We start from the raw sequence: 20,704 nt of genomic DNA on the forward strand, positions 1-20,704 counted from the left end.
TGGTGATGCTGTGCCTGATGCCCCCAGGACAGGGCTGGCCCCCCTGCGTGCCAGGGCACTGCTGGCTCAGGTTCAGCTTTCTGACTGGCACTGCTCTCCAGCCTCTCACTCTGCACTCTGTACATACATCCGGGGCTGCCCGGGGCCCGGTGCACAATCTGGCACTTGTCTTTGTTCAATTTTATACTGTTGGCATGTATGCTCCTTTTAGAAACTGTATTTACATGCTACAGGAATAAAATAAATACCTGAGACTTATTAACTATGACCTTCAAACACCCAAGGAGGCTCTCTTTCTAAAGCATGTCAGAAGATAGACATACTCAAACACACAAAATGTTTCAGGAACTAGCAAATCAGACTGAGTTATCATAAATTTATATCAGAGTCTCCTATGGAAGGAGGAGTCAGAGAAATAGGAGTAATAGCATATTTTCTGCTGAAATTGTATTTACATCCACATTAAGACTTTCAGAGAAGCACATGCTTCCAAAAAAATCAAACACTGAACATATTTCCAGTATTGCTATCTGAATAACAGGGTCCCTAGAAGAACTAGGTAAGAATGACTGCAGTTTAATGACCTATTTTTGGCCCAGTAAGTGCAAGTCCACTCCATCTGCAAAACAGAGATCACATTATCTTTTCCCATCTTTCATTTAATGCTGAAAATATGACATGACACAGAAGTATTATTATTTCTGTGCAACAATAATAGAATTCACAAAAAGTTCAAGATATTATCCTCCCCAATAATGCAAATAATACTAAATTCTTTTCTCATTATAATATGATGTCAAATCATAATAAAATACTGAAGAAAGTCTTTGTCGTTGTCTAATTATTGGGTAAGATATTTCAAAAGCAAAGGAAAAAAAAGCAACCAGCAATTTAGAGCCTGGAAGACCTTGGCTCCAAACATGAAATTTCATCTGCAGTCCCGAGAGGTCACCGCATTCTCTCCAAGCAGAAACTGGCGCCTCTCTAATTCAAGATTTCTCTGCAAACTTAAAAAAAAAAAAAAGAAGTCCAGCTGGAAAATCAATGTGATTACTCTTCCTGCACTGAGTAAATGCAATAGTCCATCACTAACTCAAAGGAGGAAGAAGCAGGGGAAAAAACCCTATGACGTCAACTTTGCTGGCTGCACCAAGTGCCTGCATATTGTAACTCTGTTGGCATGCAAGGGAATTCCAGTTTCTACAACCTGTCCCTAATCAAATCATAGCACATTTTTTGTACTAGGTTCCTTCGGTATTTTTCCCTTCTGAAAAAAAGGAAAATACTACTTGAGCAGAAAAAGCCACAAGAATAACAATAAAATAGCACTTACACGGCTTCTTGGGACATTTCTGGCATTTGTTAAAACCCCAGGAAGTACCCACGGTTCCACAGCAGTCTTCTTGCTTGGAAAGGCCAGGAAGTGCTTTGCCACACTGAAATAGTCAGGTGAAGAATACTCTGGTTAGTGATACTGTGCAACACTCACTTGCAGTACAATGTTCTTTTTCAGTCATTTCTGGGTCAACCTCTTGCTGAGACACTGAAGATTCAATGGAGCTCCTAAGTGAACTAAAATGGTGCTCACACATTGCAGAGGCTCTCTACACAGGCATGAACACATTAAATGACATTATCATCTTCCCCCATGTTGCTTTGAAAAGGAGAAGAAACCAGAAGAAAACAGTATGTCATAGGAATGAATGAGTATATTTCTAAGGTAGTAATTCACCATTGGCAGCTATAGTTTTCATCATAAAAACATGCTTGTCCACCTTTTCAAAAGCTATATGAATTATCTCAATACCTTATTATTTCTGAGGTCAATTTCCATTTCCTCACCAATCAATAACATACTTACTACTCTTTATAATGATAAGACTATTAATATTTGGAAACTTACAACATACTAGTTATGTTCTTGACTTTTGCAATTTTCTTCCATTTTGCATGGTAAAGAAAGCTTAAATGTATTTCAGCTGCAGACATTAAAAAGACCCCCCAAACATCTAAACCTGCTAATTTGGTATACAATGGAACACATAAAGCCCAGGAGAAGTCCACAACAGCTGCACTTAGTAACACTTTCAAAGCAAATGTGATATAAAGAGGCACTGCAGCAAACAATTCTAATGTGCTGAAGTGTGAATCCTCAGTATGGCGTGAATAGACTTTCCCTAATCTAACTCTGCTTTCTGACAGCCTGTAAGCTCTGACCCAAATGTTCATTGCCACACAGCTTTCAGCTCAAGATAGCTGGCTCATCCTAAGCCACAGGGTGTGGCCTTGTGGTCGCTCTCACTTAGCTGGTAACACAGTCATTCTACAGTACACACACATGCTGAATGCACAGGCACTGACAGCTTCCTCCAGCTTTCCCAAAATTTTTTCCAATGTGATCTTAATCATATGTCATACATAAGCCAATGATATTTCTAAAGCAAAGTTACCCTGTGTAGCTTTACAGTGTGACTACTAACAGGATAGCAAGCTACTCTAAAAGGGTTCTGACTCATCAGAGGGTCCCCTCTGCATGGGGAGGCCGAGAAAAGCATCATCCCAGCCATTTTCTCTCACAGATACTCCCCAGACACATCCTGAAGTATCACAACAAATTAAAAGCAGCACCAGTTCACCATTTAAACATCAGACTGCAGCTCAGCCATGTGCAGCACATGAAGCTTAGATCTGTGTCAAGGGATATGTGAGAAGTTTGAAGTGTCCTCCATCTCAGTGACAGCCAGCCACACATGTCCAAGATTTTAGCACCAGGGCAACTTGGCATGGCTACTGTGTGCCTCTGCCCACTACCCACACACAGGTTAGCATGAGTGCTTTGAGCCTCAGTTTGGCATGGCACATGAACAGCCAAAAGAACAGAGTGGCCAAACAGGTTCAAACAGACTGCTCAGTTATTGTGCAACTTTAGGAGTATATTTTCACATTACTGTCTGGAGTGGGTCTGATGACAAATTTTCTATATTGCAAGGGAGGGAAATAGTTCTTGCCGGGATGGTATTTGGCTGTGTTAAAACAGTGGAGTATCGCAGCAAGTCCCACCTTTCAGACGTAGGCCCAGGTTTACCCCAGGTGAATGCATACCTTTCAGCTGTCTTGCACTCCTCTGGCTTAGGCACTGGTAGGGTTAATACAAGGCAGACCACTGACCATCAGTCAGAGTCCACTGAGTTCTGCTTCCATAAGCAAGTCCCAGCCTGGTATTTCAGAAATACCATCAAGATGCATAAATGGGGAATTCTGTACAATTTCCTCTGCCACAGCAGCTCTGCTGTTTTCAAAACTGAAATAAACTCTTCCAACTGCCCTTGCTAGAGGATACCCAGATAGTCCTGCACATCCCAGAAGCTCAACTGGAGAGAACTCATAATGCCTCCTCTATGTGGTTACCCTAAAACCTTACAGAGTTCAAGCTACATCTTTACACAATGCTGGTTTTCTCAACCTGCATCCCAGGCAGGCATGCTCCAGGAAGAACCATTTTACTTTATAACCACAGCTACCTTTGCTTTATAGTTACAGATGCTCCACCCCTTTTCTAGAGCTTCTTCAAAGACAGAGAAGCCACTTGGTAAAGTCGTACACTGTGGCTGTTATCAAGAGTCAGCTAAAGCATTTTGCACCCAGCTTTTCTCCCCACACAGTACCTCGGTTTTACAAGTCTGCAAAAAGAAATGGGAGGAATCAAGGCTGGGGTTGGATCTCCCCTTATGATCTCAGAAATGGAGCATTTGGGCAGTGAGGCACATTACCTAACACCCAGTGTTTCTCTTCAAGGTCAAAACCTCAAGGACACATCCCAGGAGCTTGCATGTGTCAAGGCAAGATTCCACTAACATGAGAGCCAACATGTCATCATGAACTGCCCTCTCACCTTTTTTCCCCTTTTCCCCAAAATAGAAAACGTGTCATCTAATTGTAACAAGCTAAAAGAGAAGAAGGGGAAAAAAAAAAGGAGGGGAGAAGGAGGAAGATGGACTAAAGCCCACTTATAATTTAGGTGTGGTGCTACAGTATTTGCACTCTACTGAAAATCATGATCTTTGTGGTCATAACTTTTTCAAATTTCCATATAAAAATCATGAGCAAAAATAAGGATGCCAAAGTCTGAGTCATCTGGCAACTGTGATTTGCAGTTCTGTCAGTAAAAGCTGGCAATGATTAAAGCTGCTGCTCCCACTGCTTCTATGGTGAATTAAAGCTTGGAGAATCAATGATAATTTGGCTAACATCCAGATCATTGTAGAAACTGGGCAACAAGGAAAAGCAACTCCCACATGGGGCTCCTATTGCCTTAAGATCTGTGTAATTTTGGAGATATGCATCACAAAACATGAGTGCTCTGCAAAGTCCTAATCCAAGCAGAAACAGAGTTCTTCTGTGGCTACTAAACCCTGATTTCTCTGGTTCATCTAGTAGTGCTTCAGATACTCTAAACACTCATGGCACTGCACAAACTGTTCCTTAGCCCGATATGTTTTCTTAAGATGCTCGCTCCTTTCAGCAGCCTTAAGCATATTGAAGCTCTATTTCTACAGGTCTCAAAAACTTTTATAGGTAATTCTTTTCCACTTTAAAAGTCTTAACACACTTCCTACTACCAAGATGAACTCATTAGCTCTTCAGACAGTCTTTTTCAGTCTCTGACTCACAAGTGACTGGAAAAGTCACTTGGAGGAATCCATAACTATTTTTTAGTTTGGTTCACCATTCTACAAAACTCCAACACACACTTATAGGCCTAAAATAAGCAGGAAAACTAAACACAGGCATGCTGGACTATGCATGAAGATAATGCCATTCTTTAAGCTTAGGTTTACACTTTTCTATCCATCATCTACATATTTTAAACTAATCTAGTCTGTATTCCTGAGGGCTCCTGGAAAAGAGTACAGATTTTCATGAATGATATCTCTGTCATAAGCTTATGATTTGGAAATAAGTCTTACTGGTTCAGAAGGCAAGAAAGTCATGAAGTTTGGTATAAAAGAGCTCAACTGTGCTGAAAGAGGCTCAGCAGTAGTAGCAGTATGATGAACACATGGTACTGCTATAAAACAAAGTTCTTCCTGGGTAAAGCACTCAGAGACACTGAAAGTATTGTTTCAAATCCACATATTTTTCCTCATGCGTGCCTGGGCTTCTATGCCAATATTTTATATAACTGAAGGAAGTACTAAATACTCCCACTGGAAGACTGAAATTCTGGCTGACCCTGTGCTGGGGCACAAATGCCACCCCAAGCCACATCCCTCTCTGTTACCCTGTCCAGACTCCAGCCTCTGCCCCATCTCCACAGTCCTAGAGTGCTAAGCTGTGTATTGCCACCAGCACTGCACCATTTCCAATGGCAGGGAAAAGGAAGGATTATATCCTTGCAACTCATCTGCTAAGGCAGTGGAGGAAATTTATTCAGCTCCCTGTAAAGTGCAGTAGGGAGCCCAGTCTGGCAATTACTCCCAGGGCAGCTGCAGAGGATTCTGGCCAAGGGACCACAAGGTTTCCTGGGACTCCCGCTCCTGCGTGACCCATCTACAAATCCCTGTCACAAGCTGTTAGTTAAAACCACAATACGGACATAAATAAAGGAGTGTCACATGATTAGCTATGATTGAAACTGATAGGTGCTTTGCCTGAGCTAATAGCTAATGACTCCGGGATTCAGCTCAAAAGACTGCATTTCACATACCACAATAGCAGAAGTGAATGGATACACTGTTTAACTTTCTGCAAACTATTCAACAGGCACAGACCTTGGATTGTTGCTTCTTTTTTTTTCCTATAGGAACGACAAACAGAGCAAGAAACCTCAAACTCAATACACTGTATTACTGAAACGATTAACAGACGTACTTAATTAGCTTACTGACCAGCTGAATGACAGGTTGTTACAAATGAAGAGTGTTGTCCCATGTAGCACTGGCTCACTAACAGTCATTGTCTTGTAAGCAGAGGAGAGAAACTTAAATACTTCCAGACTTTCCAGAAGAACTGGTAAAGAATTTGTTTTGGCTTAAGCAGAACATTCTTCATAAGCAAGTAAAAATTATACAGCTTTCCTCTATTTGAGTAATTAAAACAATGTTTGGTGTTTTTGGTATCTGATACATGTTTAATCTTCTGATATTTCAGAGTATTGATCTTGCAAAGAAACTACTGCAAATGAAACATTAATCCTGCAAATGAATCCACACCAATTTCTGACAGTCTATTTGTTTAAGAACTTCAGAAGCCAAACCATGAGCTTCAAGGAATTCCAGACAGTTATTTTATTTTATGAGATGGTATTTTTAAGACTATTCTAAAGAAAAGAGGTTTTAAAAGTGCTCTAAGAGAAAAAGTACCAGTATGAAGCACAAAACTGTATCACTTCTCCTTCCTAAAGAAGATAAATACCAAAATTCATTTCATGCAGCTGTCAAAAAAAGAAAATACCTGAAATTTACCTCCCCAGGAAATGTTTTCTTAAATCTGAACTTCGACAGGGATGCTTATACAGTTAAATGAATAACTTCAACAGGCATATCACTGCTGTCATCACTTCCACACTACACTGTGATTGTATTGCACACAGTAGCATCAGTATGTTGGTTAGGCTTTAAGGGCTACCAACATATCTTGCTGTTCTGATTTCTAACTAAAAAACTTTGACGTCTTTGTTTAACATTTCCCATAATGAAAAACTCATCAACTATCTAAGCCCAGTTTTTAAAAACTGAATGCATATTCTCAAAGTTAAGTACCCAGTCAGTGTATGCCCATGTTGGAATGAAGGAAATGCTTAACGATTTGCAGTCAGAATCTTGACCATGATACAATGTTGATAATTTCTGACCTTTTCCAGCTGCCACCTATCATTTGGCTTTATTTTGTATTCTATTAAGTCTGACAGCAGACAGAAATGTGTTGCTCAAACCAAAACAAACTTTTCCTGTATAAGACACTGCTGAAACAAAGTATTAAATAAACTGTCTCCATAGAGATTTATATCACTTAAGATGTTGGTTAACTAATATCTGTTGATCAGACATACTAAGCAGCATTCGAAACACATTCGAATGCATATGTGAGGGTTTTGATTGCACTGAAAAATGGACAATCCTTATAATTTGCAAAAGTCTTTCCTAGTGTTCATCATTAATGTTACTTATTAAAACATTTCAATAATTAAAATAAATTAATTAAAACCATTAATTTATCAAAATATGCTTCTTTTGTCTGCTACAGATGCTATATTGTGATTTTCTTCAAGATCAAAGTATCACTATAATCCACCGAACTTCACTTCATGATACCAAGACAACTCTAATTCAGGTGTCCTTTTGAACAGAGGTGTAACAATTATGGACCTTTTCTGCAACACCTTTTAAAGCACTTTGCAAGGGAAGCTCAAAGCATCATGCAGCAAACCACTAGAAAGTGAGGAATGGAACATATACCCCCCAACATAGCAACCTGGAATGGACTTGAAGTACCACAACAAGAAGGGGGGATCACAAGACAGTATTTCTGAAATTCTTGTAGTGAGCACTTCAGAGAGCAGTCCAGCTCCTCTCAGCAGTTACATGAGGAGGAATGAACAAGGATAGGCAGACATGACTTCATAGCCAGCTTCTCTTCTGGACATTTTGCCATGTGTTCCTTTCATCAAGGTAAGCAATTTCAGTATCTGTCTCTCTCTAGAATAACAATAGTTTTTAATTTTGTTTTTAAACTACACATGCTGGGATCACTAGAAGTATCTTTCTGTAAACCTAATACCCAAAAATATCTGTAGAAGAGCACAGCACTACATGTGAATCTAGACAGAGTCTGATTTAGATGAATTTTTTGCAGTACCAACTTCTGCAATTTCTTGCTGTTCTGAATTTTTTTTTTACATTGAAACAATGAAGACACCCAAACAACTTAGAGGAAAAACTCCATTTTTTAGTGATAATAATACTGCAATGCAGTTACCATAGGAAAACGGAAAACACATGAATATACTTAGTAAAAACTTCAAAGTGTCTTAAGGGGTGAAAAAAGTAGTGCTCAATTATCTTTATATGGATTTTCATGGACAGTAGGCAAGTACATTCTTTTCTGGATTTAAATGCAAAGAAATTATAAGCAAAATCAACAGAACTCAAGAATATCAACACAGCCTTTACTAGGTACACTACGGACACTGTAGAAGGATTTTGGGAAATAAGATATCCTGTGTCATAATAAAGGCATTTTTATTAGAATTAGAATTAAAATTAAAATCATCTCGAGAGGAGGAATTAAAGAGAAACAAAATCTTCGTTATCTGCTTGCTTTCTAAATAGGACTTAGTGAATCAGTGGTCTAAGATGACCAACTCCTTGGATTTCAGAAATAAAGGACTACATGGATGTAAAATATTTTGCAGGACACTACACTCAGCTTTTGAAAGCACCATTATAGAGTGCTCTCCAAAAACTTATAATTGGGATTTTTGTCCTACTGCTTCCATAATGTCTGTTTCCCAACTTCAAGTCTCTATTTCCTCTACATCAACAATAAGCAAGTTTAGGTAAAGGTTTGTTTCCTATATCTTTATGTCAACAGCAAGTTTATGGGCTGCAGTTTAACATGCTTTATGATATACCCTGCAAAAATCTTTGTGGTACTAGGAAAGAGTTTGAGGAGCCACAGCTTTTTTGTGGGAAGTATCATTGTGGGCTACCATGTAACATGATAAGCTATCCTGGAGCAATCACCATTAACATCTCCCAGAGGAGAAATAAATGCTGAGTGCTCCACTCAGAGAAAAGAGAGGCAGCCAGGAAAAGTGAAATGACTTGAGAACAAAACAGAACCATCCAAAACACTATTTTCTTCCTGTAATATCTTTTAAAAATTCAAATAGTAATGATACTTTTGTAGTTTTCTTTCCACTTTACTTCACAGTACTGAGGACGCTTCAGAGAACAATCACAGTTAAACAACACATACACACGTGTGTACATGTATTTACAAAATTTATGTCTTTATTTATCTATTCTTATTAAACTGGGAAATTTCATTTCTCTTGTCCCCTTACTCTCCCTGTCCTTCTGAGCTGGTAGACTGACATATTTTCATTCATCTTTTACTAGCTTGTTCTCATGGTTGCTGTCTTTGGTTACAGTCACTTATGATACTACAGACAGCTAAGGAAAGAGAAAGTCTGAAAGAATTCCTATGTCATTAATGAGAAGTGATTGTAGGCCTGGCAATATGACCAGATTTTCAACTGTCTGTGCCATAATGTCCTCTGAACTTCAGTTCAAGGTGGCTCCAGTTGCTAACTGTAACAGCATGCACTTGCTTGGAAACTCACTGCAGAAAATGCACTCTCTGTGTCTTGGAAATTGAATATCCTACTGGTTTTGAATGAGATACATTGAGGGAATTTAACTAAGGTGGGGCAAAAAAGAATGTGCTGGGAGATGAAAAATATTCCACTAAAGATTATGAAAAAAACCTCAGAGCACTAAAATCAAAGGACCTGTAACTGAAGAGCAGCTGAAATTCAAGGAAAAAGAAGGAGAGAACAAGGGATGGGGAGAAACAGAATGGTAGAAGCTACACATGCACACAAAACCACAAAAGAGATCCTGATACAGTTTTAATCCTGTGCTTTTAGTGTGGACCAAGAGTAAGTTCAGCAAAGCCCTAATCAACTTAGTTGACTTGTCTACAAGAGGCCACACACAAATCCTTCAACCAATCTGCTCTACAGACAGTAAAGTCGTCTCAGGATCCCAGGATATTTAATAAAACATTTCTGAAGCCAAATACACAATCCACCCTGCAAAAAAATGTATAAACACTGATGATTGTTGAGCTAAGTATGGGTATCAAAATTATCCAGCATCAACTCCAGAAAGGACCTGCAACACATGGCTACTAATAGGGAAAGCTCATTTTAGTATTGCATCTGAATAAACAGAGAGAACCCACAGACACAGCAAAGCAAATATGAAAGAAACTGAAAACCTAATTCTTTAAGAGTAGGTCTATTAAGCACTTCAAAAAAAAGCTGCCTTTCCCAGTTCAAGGCATATTTAACATAAATAACAAGCATTGGCTGGCTTCAAAAAAACAATAACATTTCAGATTCAAATTGAAAGGTAAATGAGTCACTTAGATCTATATTTATGACAAGGTCTTAAATTAATGTTCTACAAAATGCCATTCTACAACTCCAATTCTAAATTGAACCATCACTGTAACAGAATGCCTCTGAAATCCTTACTATGCTCTTCAAGATGGACACTGATCAATGAAATCTGTAAAAACTGAGAACATGCACTGTTCTAAACTAGGAGGGAGCACCCTTTCTTGAGTATTTCCAGGGAAATACTGAAAAAGAAGTTATAAAAATTGGTGACTAAGCATTTAGTAAGATTGCAAGTCAGACATTAGGGTAATGCAAGCTTATTTTCCCTTTTCTCCCCCTTTAAAATGAGATAGGAGATAAAAGAGCACCCATTGCAAAGTGTAAGACCAAGGAAGTAACTTTGTATTCCTTTATCTATGAGTACAAAGAGAAATATCAAAAAATAATAAGCAACTATTAATTATCACACTAATTTCCAGATTTTTAGGAGCGCACATTATGATGCCATGCTTTTTAGATTGACCATTTTAGGAAATAGAGATAAATGGTTGTAAACACAGGTCCTGTTATATTTTTTCATGTAAAATCCATGAACTTTCATTTGAAAGTTCATGTGCTTTAACACTTGTTGAAAAAGATAAATGAAAATTTTAATATGCTTGAAACAGACAATCATGAAGAACTCACCAGTGTAAATTAAAAGTGCAGACCCCAAACCAATCATTTGAAAATTAGTGAAGTCTAGCCTTTAATGTTCCATATGCAAACTTAACTCTGGTCTTCTAAAAGAATCTTTGGTATGCAACAACCAAATTAAATTTAAATTAACTTCTTCCATTGCATTTTGCAGAATGGATTACTTTTAAGCATCCTCAGGTCAACTTCTTATTAGAGATGGCAGGAGACTGAGACTAAGGAACTTTGATTTCAAGTTCAACATTGTGCCCATACAGGTGGAGTTCAGTACCTGAGGGGCTGACAACTACGTCACCTTCACCCTGCTTCTGACTGCATCCTACTCCTGCTCCTGTCTCTTCCCCATTGCTGATCCTTTCCAAACTCCTTGCCCATCTGTGAGTAAGGGATTGAGGTCTCTTCCCTCTTTTTTCTGTGGGGTGAAGGCAGGGGTTGTACACAATTTAAGAGCCTCTAAAAAATTCACTCTCAGCTGGAGGAAACAGCCAGAAGAAACACTTGTAAAGGGCATTTGGCGCCACTCTTCCATCTCAGGAGCGATGGGTGATGTCCATTTGAGTGGAAGGCATGCTCTGTCCCAGTGAATTCTTTGGATAATTTTGCTGCCAGTATCTAGCAAGCATTTGTGAAATACACAGGAAATACATACAATATTTGATGCTTGAAAATTGGCTAACTTTAAGTGCATATTACTGGAAGGACCAAAAGCAACACAACCTTTGTGATAAACTTAAAATTCACACCTTCAACGATAGAGTCATAAAGTATTTTTTAGCCTGAAAAATAACGTGCCTATTCTCTAACATTACGTCCCAAAATGAGCGATTTTTCCTGAAACCTCACATATTATTGCAGTCTGAGGCATGCATTCATCTTAAAGACATTTGATCTGAAAAGCCACATTTCAGAAAGGTAATAAGCAATAAATAACAGGATGTTACTGACTTCTTAATCATCTTTTCACATATCTTTATAATCTCAATATATATATTCAAATATATATGCAAATATAAAACCACATGTTGCTATTAAAATGCTCTCAGGATTGAAAGAAGATACACAATTTTGAACAGTCATATGAAAAACATTATGTGAACACAGTATTTTTAAGTGAACTAAGGTTTTAATGTTCTAGTGAACAATCAGTTGGCTTTCATGATTTTTCTACCCGTTCAATGGTCAGACTCAAAATATTAGTCTCAACAGGCTCAAAATATTAGTCTCAAATACTGTAAAACATATAAAATTGCTGAATAGGAATTTCCATGAGAAAAAGAAAAAGCTATGGAAAAAATAATTGAAACCAAAATGTCAGGGACCCAAGTCCACAGAAAACAAAGACATTATCTTAAAGGAGAAAGAGGTTCAGAAAATTGTTACTTAATAAAAATGTTACATTCTCAAAATAATTTTCTTGCAGAAAAGAACGTCAAATGTGTCCTTTCCCTCCAATTGCTGGATTTTTTGATTTTTTTTTTCATTCCTTTATAATAGAGTTTTAAAGCTACCTGTCTCAGCAAGCCTTAGCAAGCATTTCTTACCTGTGTCCCAACAGTCTCCTGAAAGCAGCGCCCAAGCTGAGTTTTAACTGAAACAGGAAACATATGAGGAATGGGTTGTTGATTTGTGTAAGTTGTATGTCCTTTCTGGGTCTTCTGGTATGGAAGACCTTGGTAAGAGACCTGTGGATGTACTGGCTGAGGTACTTTCGCTTTTTGTCCTGTTGATGTGCTGTCAATCCTTGACACTTGATGGATCTGAACTGAGGCTTCAGGGGGATGTTTCACATGGATATTCACTATGTTAGGAGGGAACTTCACTAAAATAATTGAAGGAAAAACACATAAGAGAAATTGGTAATAAAATATGTGAAAAAGACATCTTAGGCACCTCTAAGACATTTCTTTTTTGTAAATCAGAATTTTTACAGAGTGCCTTGAAGTGACTGAAATATAAATGAAGCCCAAATTTGGAGGTTAGAGGGAAGGCTAAAGAATACATCGAGTCTTATTAACAAATCAAGAAAACTAAAAATCTTCATGAAAGAAAGAACAACATTATAGGATTGTAAAGACTGCTAGATAAACATGGATGTCCAAATTGGCTGGTATGACATTAATATTTGTGGTCATACTGTGTAATAAGAATCCCATTCAAAGTTCCAGAATTCATACTCTACTAGGTTATTTTTGGATATATAGTAAGCTTTATTTTCATTTTCAGATCCATCATCTTTCTCTGGAACACAGAAAAAGCTTCAGATTTCATCTCTTCATCTTTATGTACCTGCCAAGTCCCAAGTTCGCCGCTGCAAGAGCTGCCAGCATCTCAACCATCTAAAATCACCACTCCCTTTATTGAACTTTGAATTCAGGGTTTGGCAGATAAAAGGGGAGGAAATGATTTTCAGACACTTCCATTTTTAAATATGGTTGCAGTTTTAAGTCTGGGTATGTAGACTGAGACCCTCCAGTCAATGCAACCTGCACAGAACTGCTTGTGACCCTTAAGCCTCTTTTCACTGGAACACAAAATGCCCTTTAAAATAAATCAAATTACTGGGGTGGGCAGGGAGGAGAGGTGTGTAACAAGCCATGGAGTTTGTAAAGCTGCATAGGTAAGTTAGCATTTCCTGTGTCTGGCTGGGCCTCTCTTGTCAGTGAGTACTGCACAGGCTGCCTGAGGTCACACAGTCCATCAGAGGCAGCCCCCCTTCCAAACATCAAGAACCAAAAAATACTATTTGATACAGCTTTCTCTATGATGCACACTGCATTGTTCAGTCTTCTGGATTATCTCCTTGTCTCTTGAAGTTTGAACTGTTCTTTAGAACTTGATTAGGTAATTTCAGCTCTAATCCTCAGGAGGCATATGTCATTTATTGGAGCTACTTTAAAATTATAATATTTTGGAGGAAGTGCTTTTGGTTTTTGACATTTTCATTTCTCTATGCACATAATTGGCATTAATTGGTCTCACACAAGACTTCCTTAAAAGAAACAGGCTTATTTTTACACTGACTGCATTGTTTCATTTATGAGAATTGTCAATGTACTCGGACAGAAACATCAGGAAGAAGATGGTAGAAAGTCAGCAAAATATGGCTGCAGGGTAAAGATCTTGCCTGTAGCTGAAAACAACCCACAAGCAAAATGTATACCTACATGAGGTCTGCCAGGGGCAAACCCCCAGGGGAAAGCTTCAGTGTTACAAGCAGAAGCAGTGAGGTCCTTTCCAGGCTGTTAGACTGGGTTTGGAGGGCAAGACAAGACAGCCTAGTCTGTCTGTAAAAAGAAAAAACTAACAAAACTCACCCCAATATTTTTATGTATGAAGAGGGATCTCTTCAACTAGTTTCTCTAGTTGCTAAATCTAAAAAATACAGTGATTCAAAAGAAATAATGATTCAAAAATATAGTTTCTCAAAAGAAATCACTGAACTTCTCTGCTTTAGTTTCTCAATCCATCCAGAGATGTTCAGATGCTGAAAACATCAATTTTAGGCTGGGTTCTCCCATGCAGTATTATTGTCACTATCCTCTCCAGGCCTTGGATCACTGCCTAGATGTGCTCATTTTTATTTTTGCCAGCCATTTCAGGATGAATTGTTTTATTCTTTCCTTTAAAGAAATAAAATATTCATCTCTCAACAATCCAACGTCCTCATTTGGACACGTAAAGAGAAGAAAAGGCATTGTGAATGCTAATGATTCCTATGACGATTTGAAGGTCAGGAAAAAATATTCAAGAGGTCAGACTCTTTAGCAATGAGAAACCTATTGTGCATTTTAGGAGAGAATCTGAAGAATAACTATGTATGAAAATTTTGGGGGTTGTGGTCCATGGTATTGTCTCAAATTATTTCATCTGGAATTACATAGGCAGAGAAATAAACTGATGTTTTGCTAAATGTTTTGGTAATTATATTCTCTTCTTCAGATAGATGAGGTACTCAAAAGTACTTATAAAACATTGCCATTTCCAGGACACTGTCAACAGTTCCTTCACAGCTCTGTCCTCTTCTGAATACAGAATTACTACATTAGATTATATTTATCATAAGTATCTTTTAGCAAAGTTATTCCGAAACTATTTGCCAGTGACTGAGCCTCCTCATGTCTTTCCTGATATATTTTCTTTTTATTCAGAGATACCAACCTTGAAGAAGTAATTTTAAAATGACCCTTGACCAAAAATCAATCTGGCAATTCAAACAAGCAAACAAAATTCACATTAGATCCTAGGTTGAGAATCTGAGTTGCAGGGGAAGGCATGCTCTGTGCCGGTGAATTCTTTGGATAATTTTTATGCCAACATCTAACAAGCACTTGTGAAATATACTGGAAATACATACAATATTTGATGCTTGAAAATCACTCTATGTGGACAAGATCGCACCCAGATAAAATACTACCTAGACCCATAGGACACAAGAAATAAATCCAACACTTCTCTTCAAAGTAATCAGAAGTTTTCACCTCACAACAAAAGTATGAGAGAAAACAGTAATCCAAAGCTGAATGAACTTTCATGCTTCAGACTTTCAGACTTTAATGCATTTCAGACTTAAATGCTGTTTTCTTCACAGCATTAGCAGCAGGAAAACCCCACTATTTAATAAAAAATTTTTAATGATATTGTTATTTGACCCAGAAGGAATGTTCCATTTAAGTGAATCATATCATGGCCTATCTACCCTAAATAGTTCCCCACAAAACTAACTTTTAAGACTCTACTAAGTCACGCAAGATAAATACGGCTTGTATCTTTAATTTTACTTTACATTTAAGATTTTTTATGTTGAAAAGCATGGTCTCTTCTCTCCATTAGTAACCATGGAATCACTTGCAACTGTCTAGGTACACTGCAATTTAGTCTGCTCAGCCACAATCATTGTCTTTTTAAACAGGTCTACACTTCTAGAAGAAATCCCCTGCATTTTCCCTTGACTCTGCAATTTGCATTACATTGCCATAAAGCAAAGTAAATTTACCTACAACCTCTTTTCAATAACAGTTATTTCTTATTGTTTCAGTCATTGAGGAAAATATGCTCACATTCTGGTGAGCTCATGATTCAAGTTGTGGTGTCAATATTTGTTATGTGTAGATGTAGCACTATTGTTACTGGTTGACTACTCAACATAATTCATTCAAACCGACAAGTTAAAAATACCTATTAAGAAAGAAGTTACCTTTTACACCTTGCTGTCCAGACATTGTCAGTGGTAAAGTATGAGTAGAGTGGATAACTTGTGATCCTACAGCCTTGTTCACCTGTTGCGGGTGATGGTAGAGTTTTGGAGAACTGGCAGTCTGCACAGGAATCTGGCAAAGTTTACCAGTGTAATTAGGAGGGCACTGGCATTTATCTCTAGAACTACACTGGCCTCCATTCATGCATGGAAGGTGGCAAATAACTGAAATGAAAACAGAAATAAAAAAGTTGTTAATGACTTTAGCTTTAGTATTATCTGACCACATATCATGCACAAGTTGAAGAGGAAAGGAATAGGGTTGCAGAGCTTTGTTCTTCATTCAGACATCTGAGCAAGGACTATCCATCTGACATGCACTTCTAAGTGCCTTGAGGTAGAACCATTTCCCTTCCCCTCCTCGTGATCTCTAACCTCTGCCTCGTTTGCATCTTCTCTGCATGACAAACAGAAAACAATTCTTTCCTCAGACATCCAAGCTATTTTTTTAATTTCATGATGCTATTAAGACAGACACTAAACTAATATGGTGTCTGGCTACATCTCTTACTCACACTTTGGTACAGATACTCTTATTTGTCAGCCACCTGTTTCTGAAAATCCTGGACTACTTACCCTTTCCTGGAAGTCTGAATAAACTCACCCGAGAACAGAAAGTACTGGGGACAAATTTCCCATTTTGACTTTTAAGTCTTGGCTGTTCTCTAGAAAACTATTTCTTGCAGAGGATCTAGATTTGTGCTTAACATTTATTTTTCAGATAAAAGAAGCTAAATTTTATCCACCCATAAAGATCATAAAAATATCAAGAGATTCAACTGAAATTATTTCATAGACAAACTCCAAAGCATTAAAACCTTGTAACTCCAATATAAGACAAGGATAATTATTTCTGTGCTAGCTGGCACTTGCACGTTTACAGCAATATAAATTATCAGATGAAACATGAAAAATGTCGACATCAAATGAAAAATACTTCTCAACTCAGAGATACAGGCAGTAATAGGCATGGTTCAGCACTTTCTGAAAATATAATGTGGGATGCTATAATCAATCACAATGTAAACGAGCTGTCAGAATTTCCAAGAACTAAACGATGTGAAAACAACAGTAAAAATACCATAAGCTTTTGTTCAAGACAAACAAAGGTCATTTTCGTCAGTAATCAAATAGTATTTGAGAAACAGAGCTCAGTCTCCATTTGTCAGATTTAAGATAAGTTTCTGACTTTAAAAAATAAGAACCTTTACAGTAATCATGGTATTTTGCTGGATTGGTATTGCTTGGTCTCTAATGAATTACAATAAAAATAACAAACTGCAGATAATTCAAGGTAATTTAGAACCTAGTGTTCATTACTCCAATTGCTGTGACCTCTGGACAACCACAGGGTATTACTATTATGAATACCATAGAAGGCCAGTGTTGGAAAAGGAACCTGTGTGTTGGGCGCTGCAAGAAGACAAAGCAAAACATTCAGCAGCCCAAGGAGTTCTAAGCCAGCTGTGCAATTCCCTTGGCCCAGGAAACGCTCAAGAAACACCCACTCAGCCAGGCTCATCTCCGAGCAGCCTCACATTGCCTGGACAGGGTGTGGAACGCCAGTGCCCAATTGCTGGATAGGTCCATCACAATGCAAACTGCCAGAATTGTTTTTTCACTGTGCTCTGCAAAAGTATATTTAATATTTTTCTTGTCTTATCTTATATTTACATGTAATATAAACTGACTGAAAGTACTTCAAGCTGTAGCATTGTGCTAATGCTACTAAGTCAGCCTTGGAAGGCTACCTATGACAGCACAAGCCTTACTTTTTTGGGTCCCAATCCTTGTTGGGACTTCATCTGAGTGTATAAAAGACATCCTCACAGAACTGCTGTGACTTCAGAGCAAAATGAAGGAGGGCTGACCACAGCAGTGACTAAAGCATGACAGACACCTCTCTCTCTGGTACCATTTCTTCCTGAGCAGCCACAAAAAAGCAGCTGCACTGTAATAGACACAACATACAAAGAATTCTAGTGCTTTTAAAGATGTGCCTGAATGAGGTTGAACACCAAGGCAGTTTTCATGCAAAGTAAAATCACACAACGAAACAATATGAAATAGCATTAAGGGAGGAGCAGTTTGGTGTTTGAAGGAAGTACAGTGAAACAAAGGTTAACAAAAGTAGTTTCACTGTGGAATTCCTTGAGTGCAAGAGGTCTGCCCTACAGATTTTCTTCCCCCTCACTGCAGCGTTGAGGCAACAAGGTAACATGCAAAATCCACCTTTTAAACAACATTTTAAACAACATAAATATGTCCAGAATTTCTAGAACATTTAAATTAATTTCTTCTGTGCTACTGTTCCTGTAAAGCAATTGACATCTAGAAGGCCAAGTTGTGTGGGTATCTCTGCACCACCAGGTACTCTTCACCTGTTCCTCTCCTGCAGGAATCTGGTGGTAATTGAATAGGCACATGAAAAGCTTTGTTTTTGAGTAATAAGTTTGTGCTAAAAGTACTGGGAAGGAAGATGCCAACAGAAAAGAGCTGGTTCATATTCCTTCTCATAACTGTTTGCTTTGGATATCCATCCAAATAATTTGTGCAAACAAGTGTAAACAAATGACACTAAAAGGTCTAGTATGACATAAATAATTAAGAATATTTAATGCCTCAGTATTTAAACATAACAGGAGATAAAAATTCCAAACTTCCAACATTATCATGTGGTGTAAATCACTCAGTTAACTGATACTGATTTACATCTCTGACCTAATGTATGAGAAAGGTAGTTTAAGTGAGAATACGTGAAATGAATTCTGAGAATATAAAGTTCTGTAATAAAAATTCTAAATTCTGAAATATACAATTGTAAGTTCAAGTCAGCCATGCAAAAACAAATAGGATGTAATCTCCAGGCTAAACTGAAAACTTGACAATCTCAAATGGTAAATATTTTGAGAACTTAAAAAAAAACAACCTCAAAACAAAGACCAAATAAAAATCCACACAGCACTGAAATAACATTTCTAATTATTTTAAATAGGTGTAAGCCCACACTCTTGTTGGATGATTTCTTCAGGTAGGATGATTTCTTTATGGCCAGGAGAAGGGGTTGCATTTGATTATTACACTGGTGCTGGAAATCACAGGCACATAACTTCACTAGAAGTGGAATATATGCACAGACCATTTGAGAAAAGTGAGCTGGAGGAGCATAAACCTTCAAAAAGGCAGAGGAAGGAACCACTGCTTTTCCTTAACAAGGTTCAGGGAATCTCTGTTTAAGAAAGACCAAAGAGCCCAAGGGAAAGGACCACTTAAGATAGAAACAGGACAGCTCAACCTCTCCTGTAAGTTTTTTGCTTTGTTTTGTCTTGTCATTGAGGCTAAAAAAACCTAAACAGAATGGCAGAATACTGCCAGAGGCATAAGGGACATTCCTGACAAAAACCAGACCCATGCTTTTTGGGAGAGGCCATTTGAAGATGCTGGGTTTGCACGTAAGTTCTCAACGGACATTCAGATAAAGGGTACACTGAAGCCTGACTCTCACTGGGCTGCTACCATTTCCTTTGAAAAGAAGAAAATGGAAGAAATAAAAATATCCATTATAGAGTGAAACCCTCTAGCTCAGACCTTGATAAAAATGTGAAGAAAGGTCTGCATAGGATAAGAAGAAATTTCAGCTCATGTGTGGGTATCTTACAAACTAAACAAAGGAAGCATTAATGGATCTAAGAAAGGGAACAATATCCTCACTCAGGTCTACTGTAAGCTAAATCTCTCAATGGTCTCTTAAGGAACAGCCAACATATTATTGAACAAGCTGAATTATGTTTTTTTACTATAAATGAGCACACATCCTTTAGAAATGTGGACACAGGTTTAAGAAAACACAAACTCTTTTAAGTATTCTTCCCATCCTTGGGCATTTAATTGGTAATAGCAAGCTTTCTTGCTGAGTATCACTGTTCAAAATGAGCCAGGCAGAGAAGGTGCATCCAGATGCCCCCACAGAGACTCTGAACAGCTCTCATGCATAGAAAAAGAACATTTGCAAGATGAATTCCAATAAAGCTGCCACAGCTATGGGTTGGAAACACTAGTACAGGGCATGAAATTATCAAAAAGCAGCTAGGAAACCACTGATAAATACAGTTTGTTCATGTAATTACATAATCTAATTTGTTTTTGATACTCAAACAACCTCAAACAGCTCCAGATAAACTAATTTAATCAAGTCCAAATGTTTTCGTTTAATCAAAACAATGTGTAACAAAACAAATTCCAAGCACCTAAAGCCTCCTAATCCTTTAAAAATAGCCCATGCTTACCCAAACAAGTCCTTAGGATGGAAGGAAACTCCCTTCCTGTAACCAGTGTTAAAGAAAATGAAGATGGGTTTTGAAATGTTCCTCATCAGACTCTCCAAATTCCTTTTCTTTTACACCTCAGGGAACATGAGAGTTTCCCTCATCACCCTTTGCCTTTTCTACTTACATGCTATCAACAATTCAAGCGTAAGCACTATTCAATCACACCACTAGGCTTGCCAAGGAAAACCTTGAACTGCCCATGTAGATTACAGTATTTCCACTGGATGCATCACAAAGAGCAGATTAATTTTGTCTCTGAGTACTGCAGTTATCCAGCATTACTACATGCCCCCCAGC

The 20,704-nt window shown here is 38.0% G+C and overlaps 1 protein-coding gene across 9 annotated transcripts in view; it reads right to left on the reverse strand.

Moving 5' to 3' along the window:
• Positions 1-20,704, reverse strand: part of LTBP1 (latent transforming growth factor beta binding protein 1) — a 188,988-nt gene that overhangs the window by 88,211 nt on the left and 80,073 nt on the right. For 8 of the 9 annotated variants that reach the window (XM_064708727.1, XM_064708729.1, XM_064708726.1 and 5 more), the window contains 3 exons: positions 16,020-16,244; positions 12,367-12,644; positions 1,334-1,436 (listed from right to left, as the gene is read on the reverse strand). In XM_064708727.1, the coding sequence (XP_064564797.1) occupies positions 1,334-1,436; positions 12,367-12,644; positions 16,020-16,244 (606 nt within the window). The remainder of the gene's footprint in view (positions 1-1,333; positions 1,437-12,366; positions 12,645-16,019; positions 16,245-20,704) is intronic. The other variant, XM_064708730.1, reaches the window with a different exon arrangement.

Source organism: Zonotrichia leucophrys, chromosome 3 (genome assembly GCF_028769735.1).
Source record: "Zonotrichia leucophrys gambelii isolate GWCS_2022_RI chromosome 3, RI_Zleu_2.0, whole genome shotgun sequence".
Lineage (NCBI taxonomy): Eukaryota > Metazoa > Chordata > Aves > Passeriformes > Passerellidae > Zonotrichia > Zonotrichia leucophrys.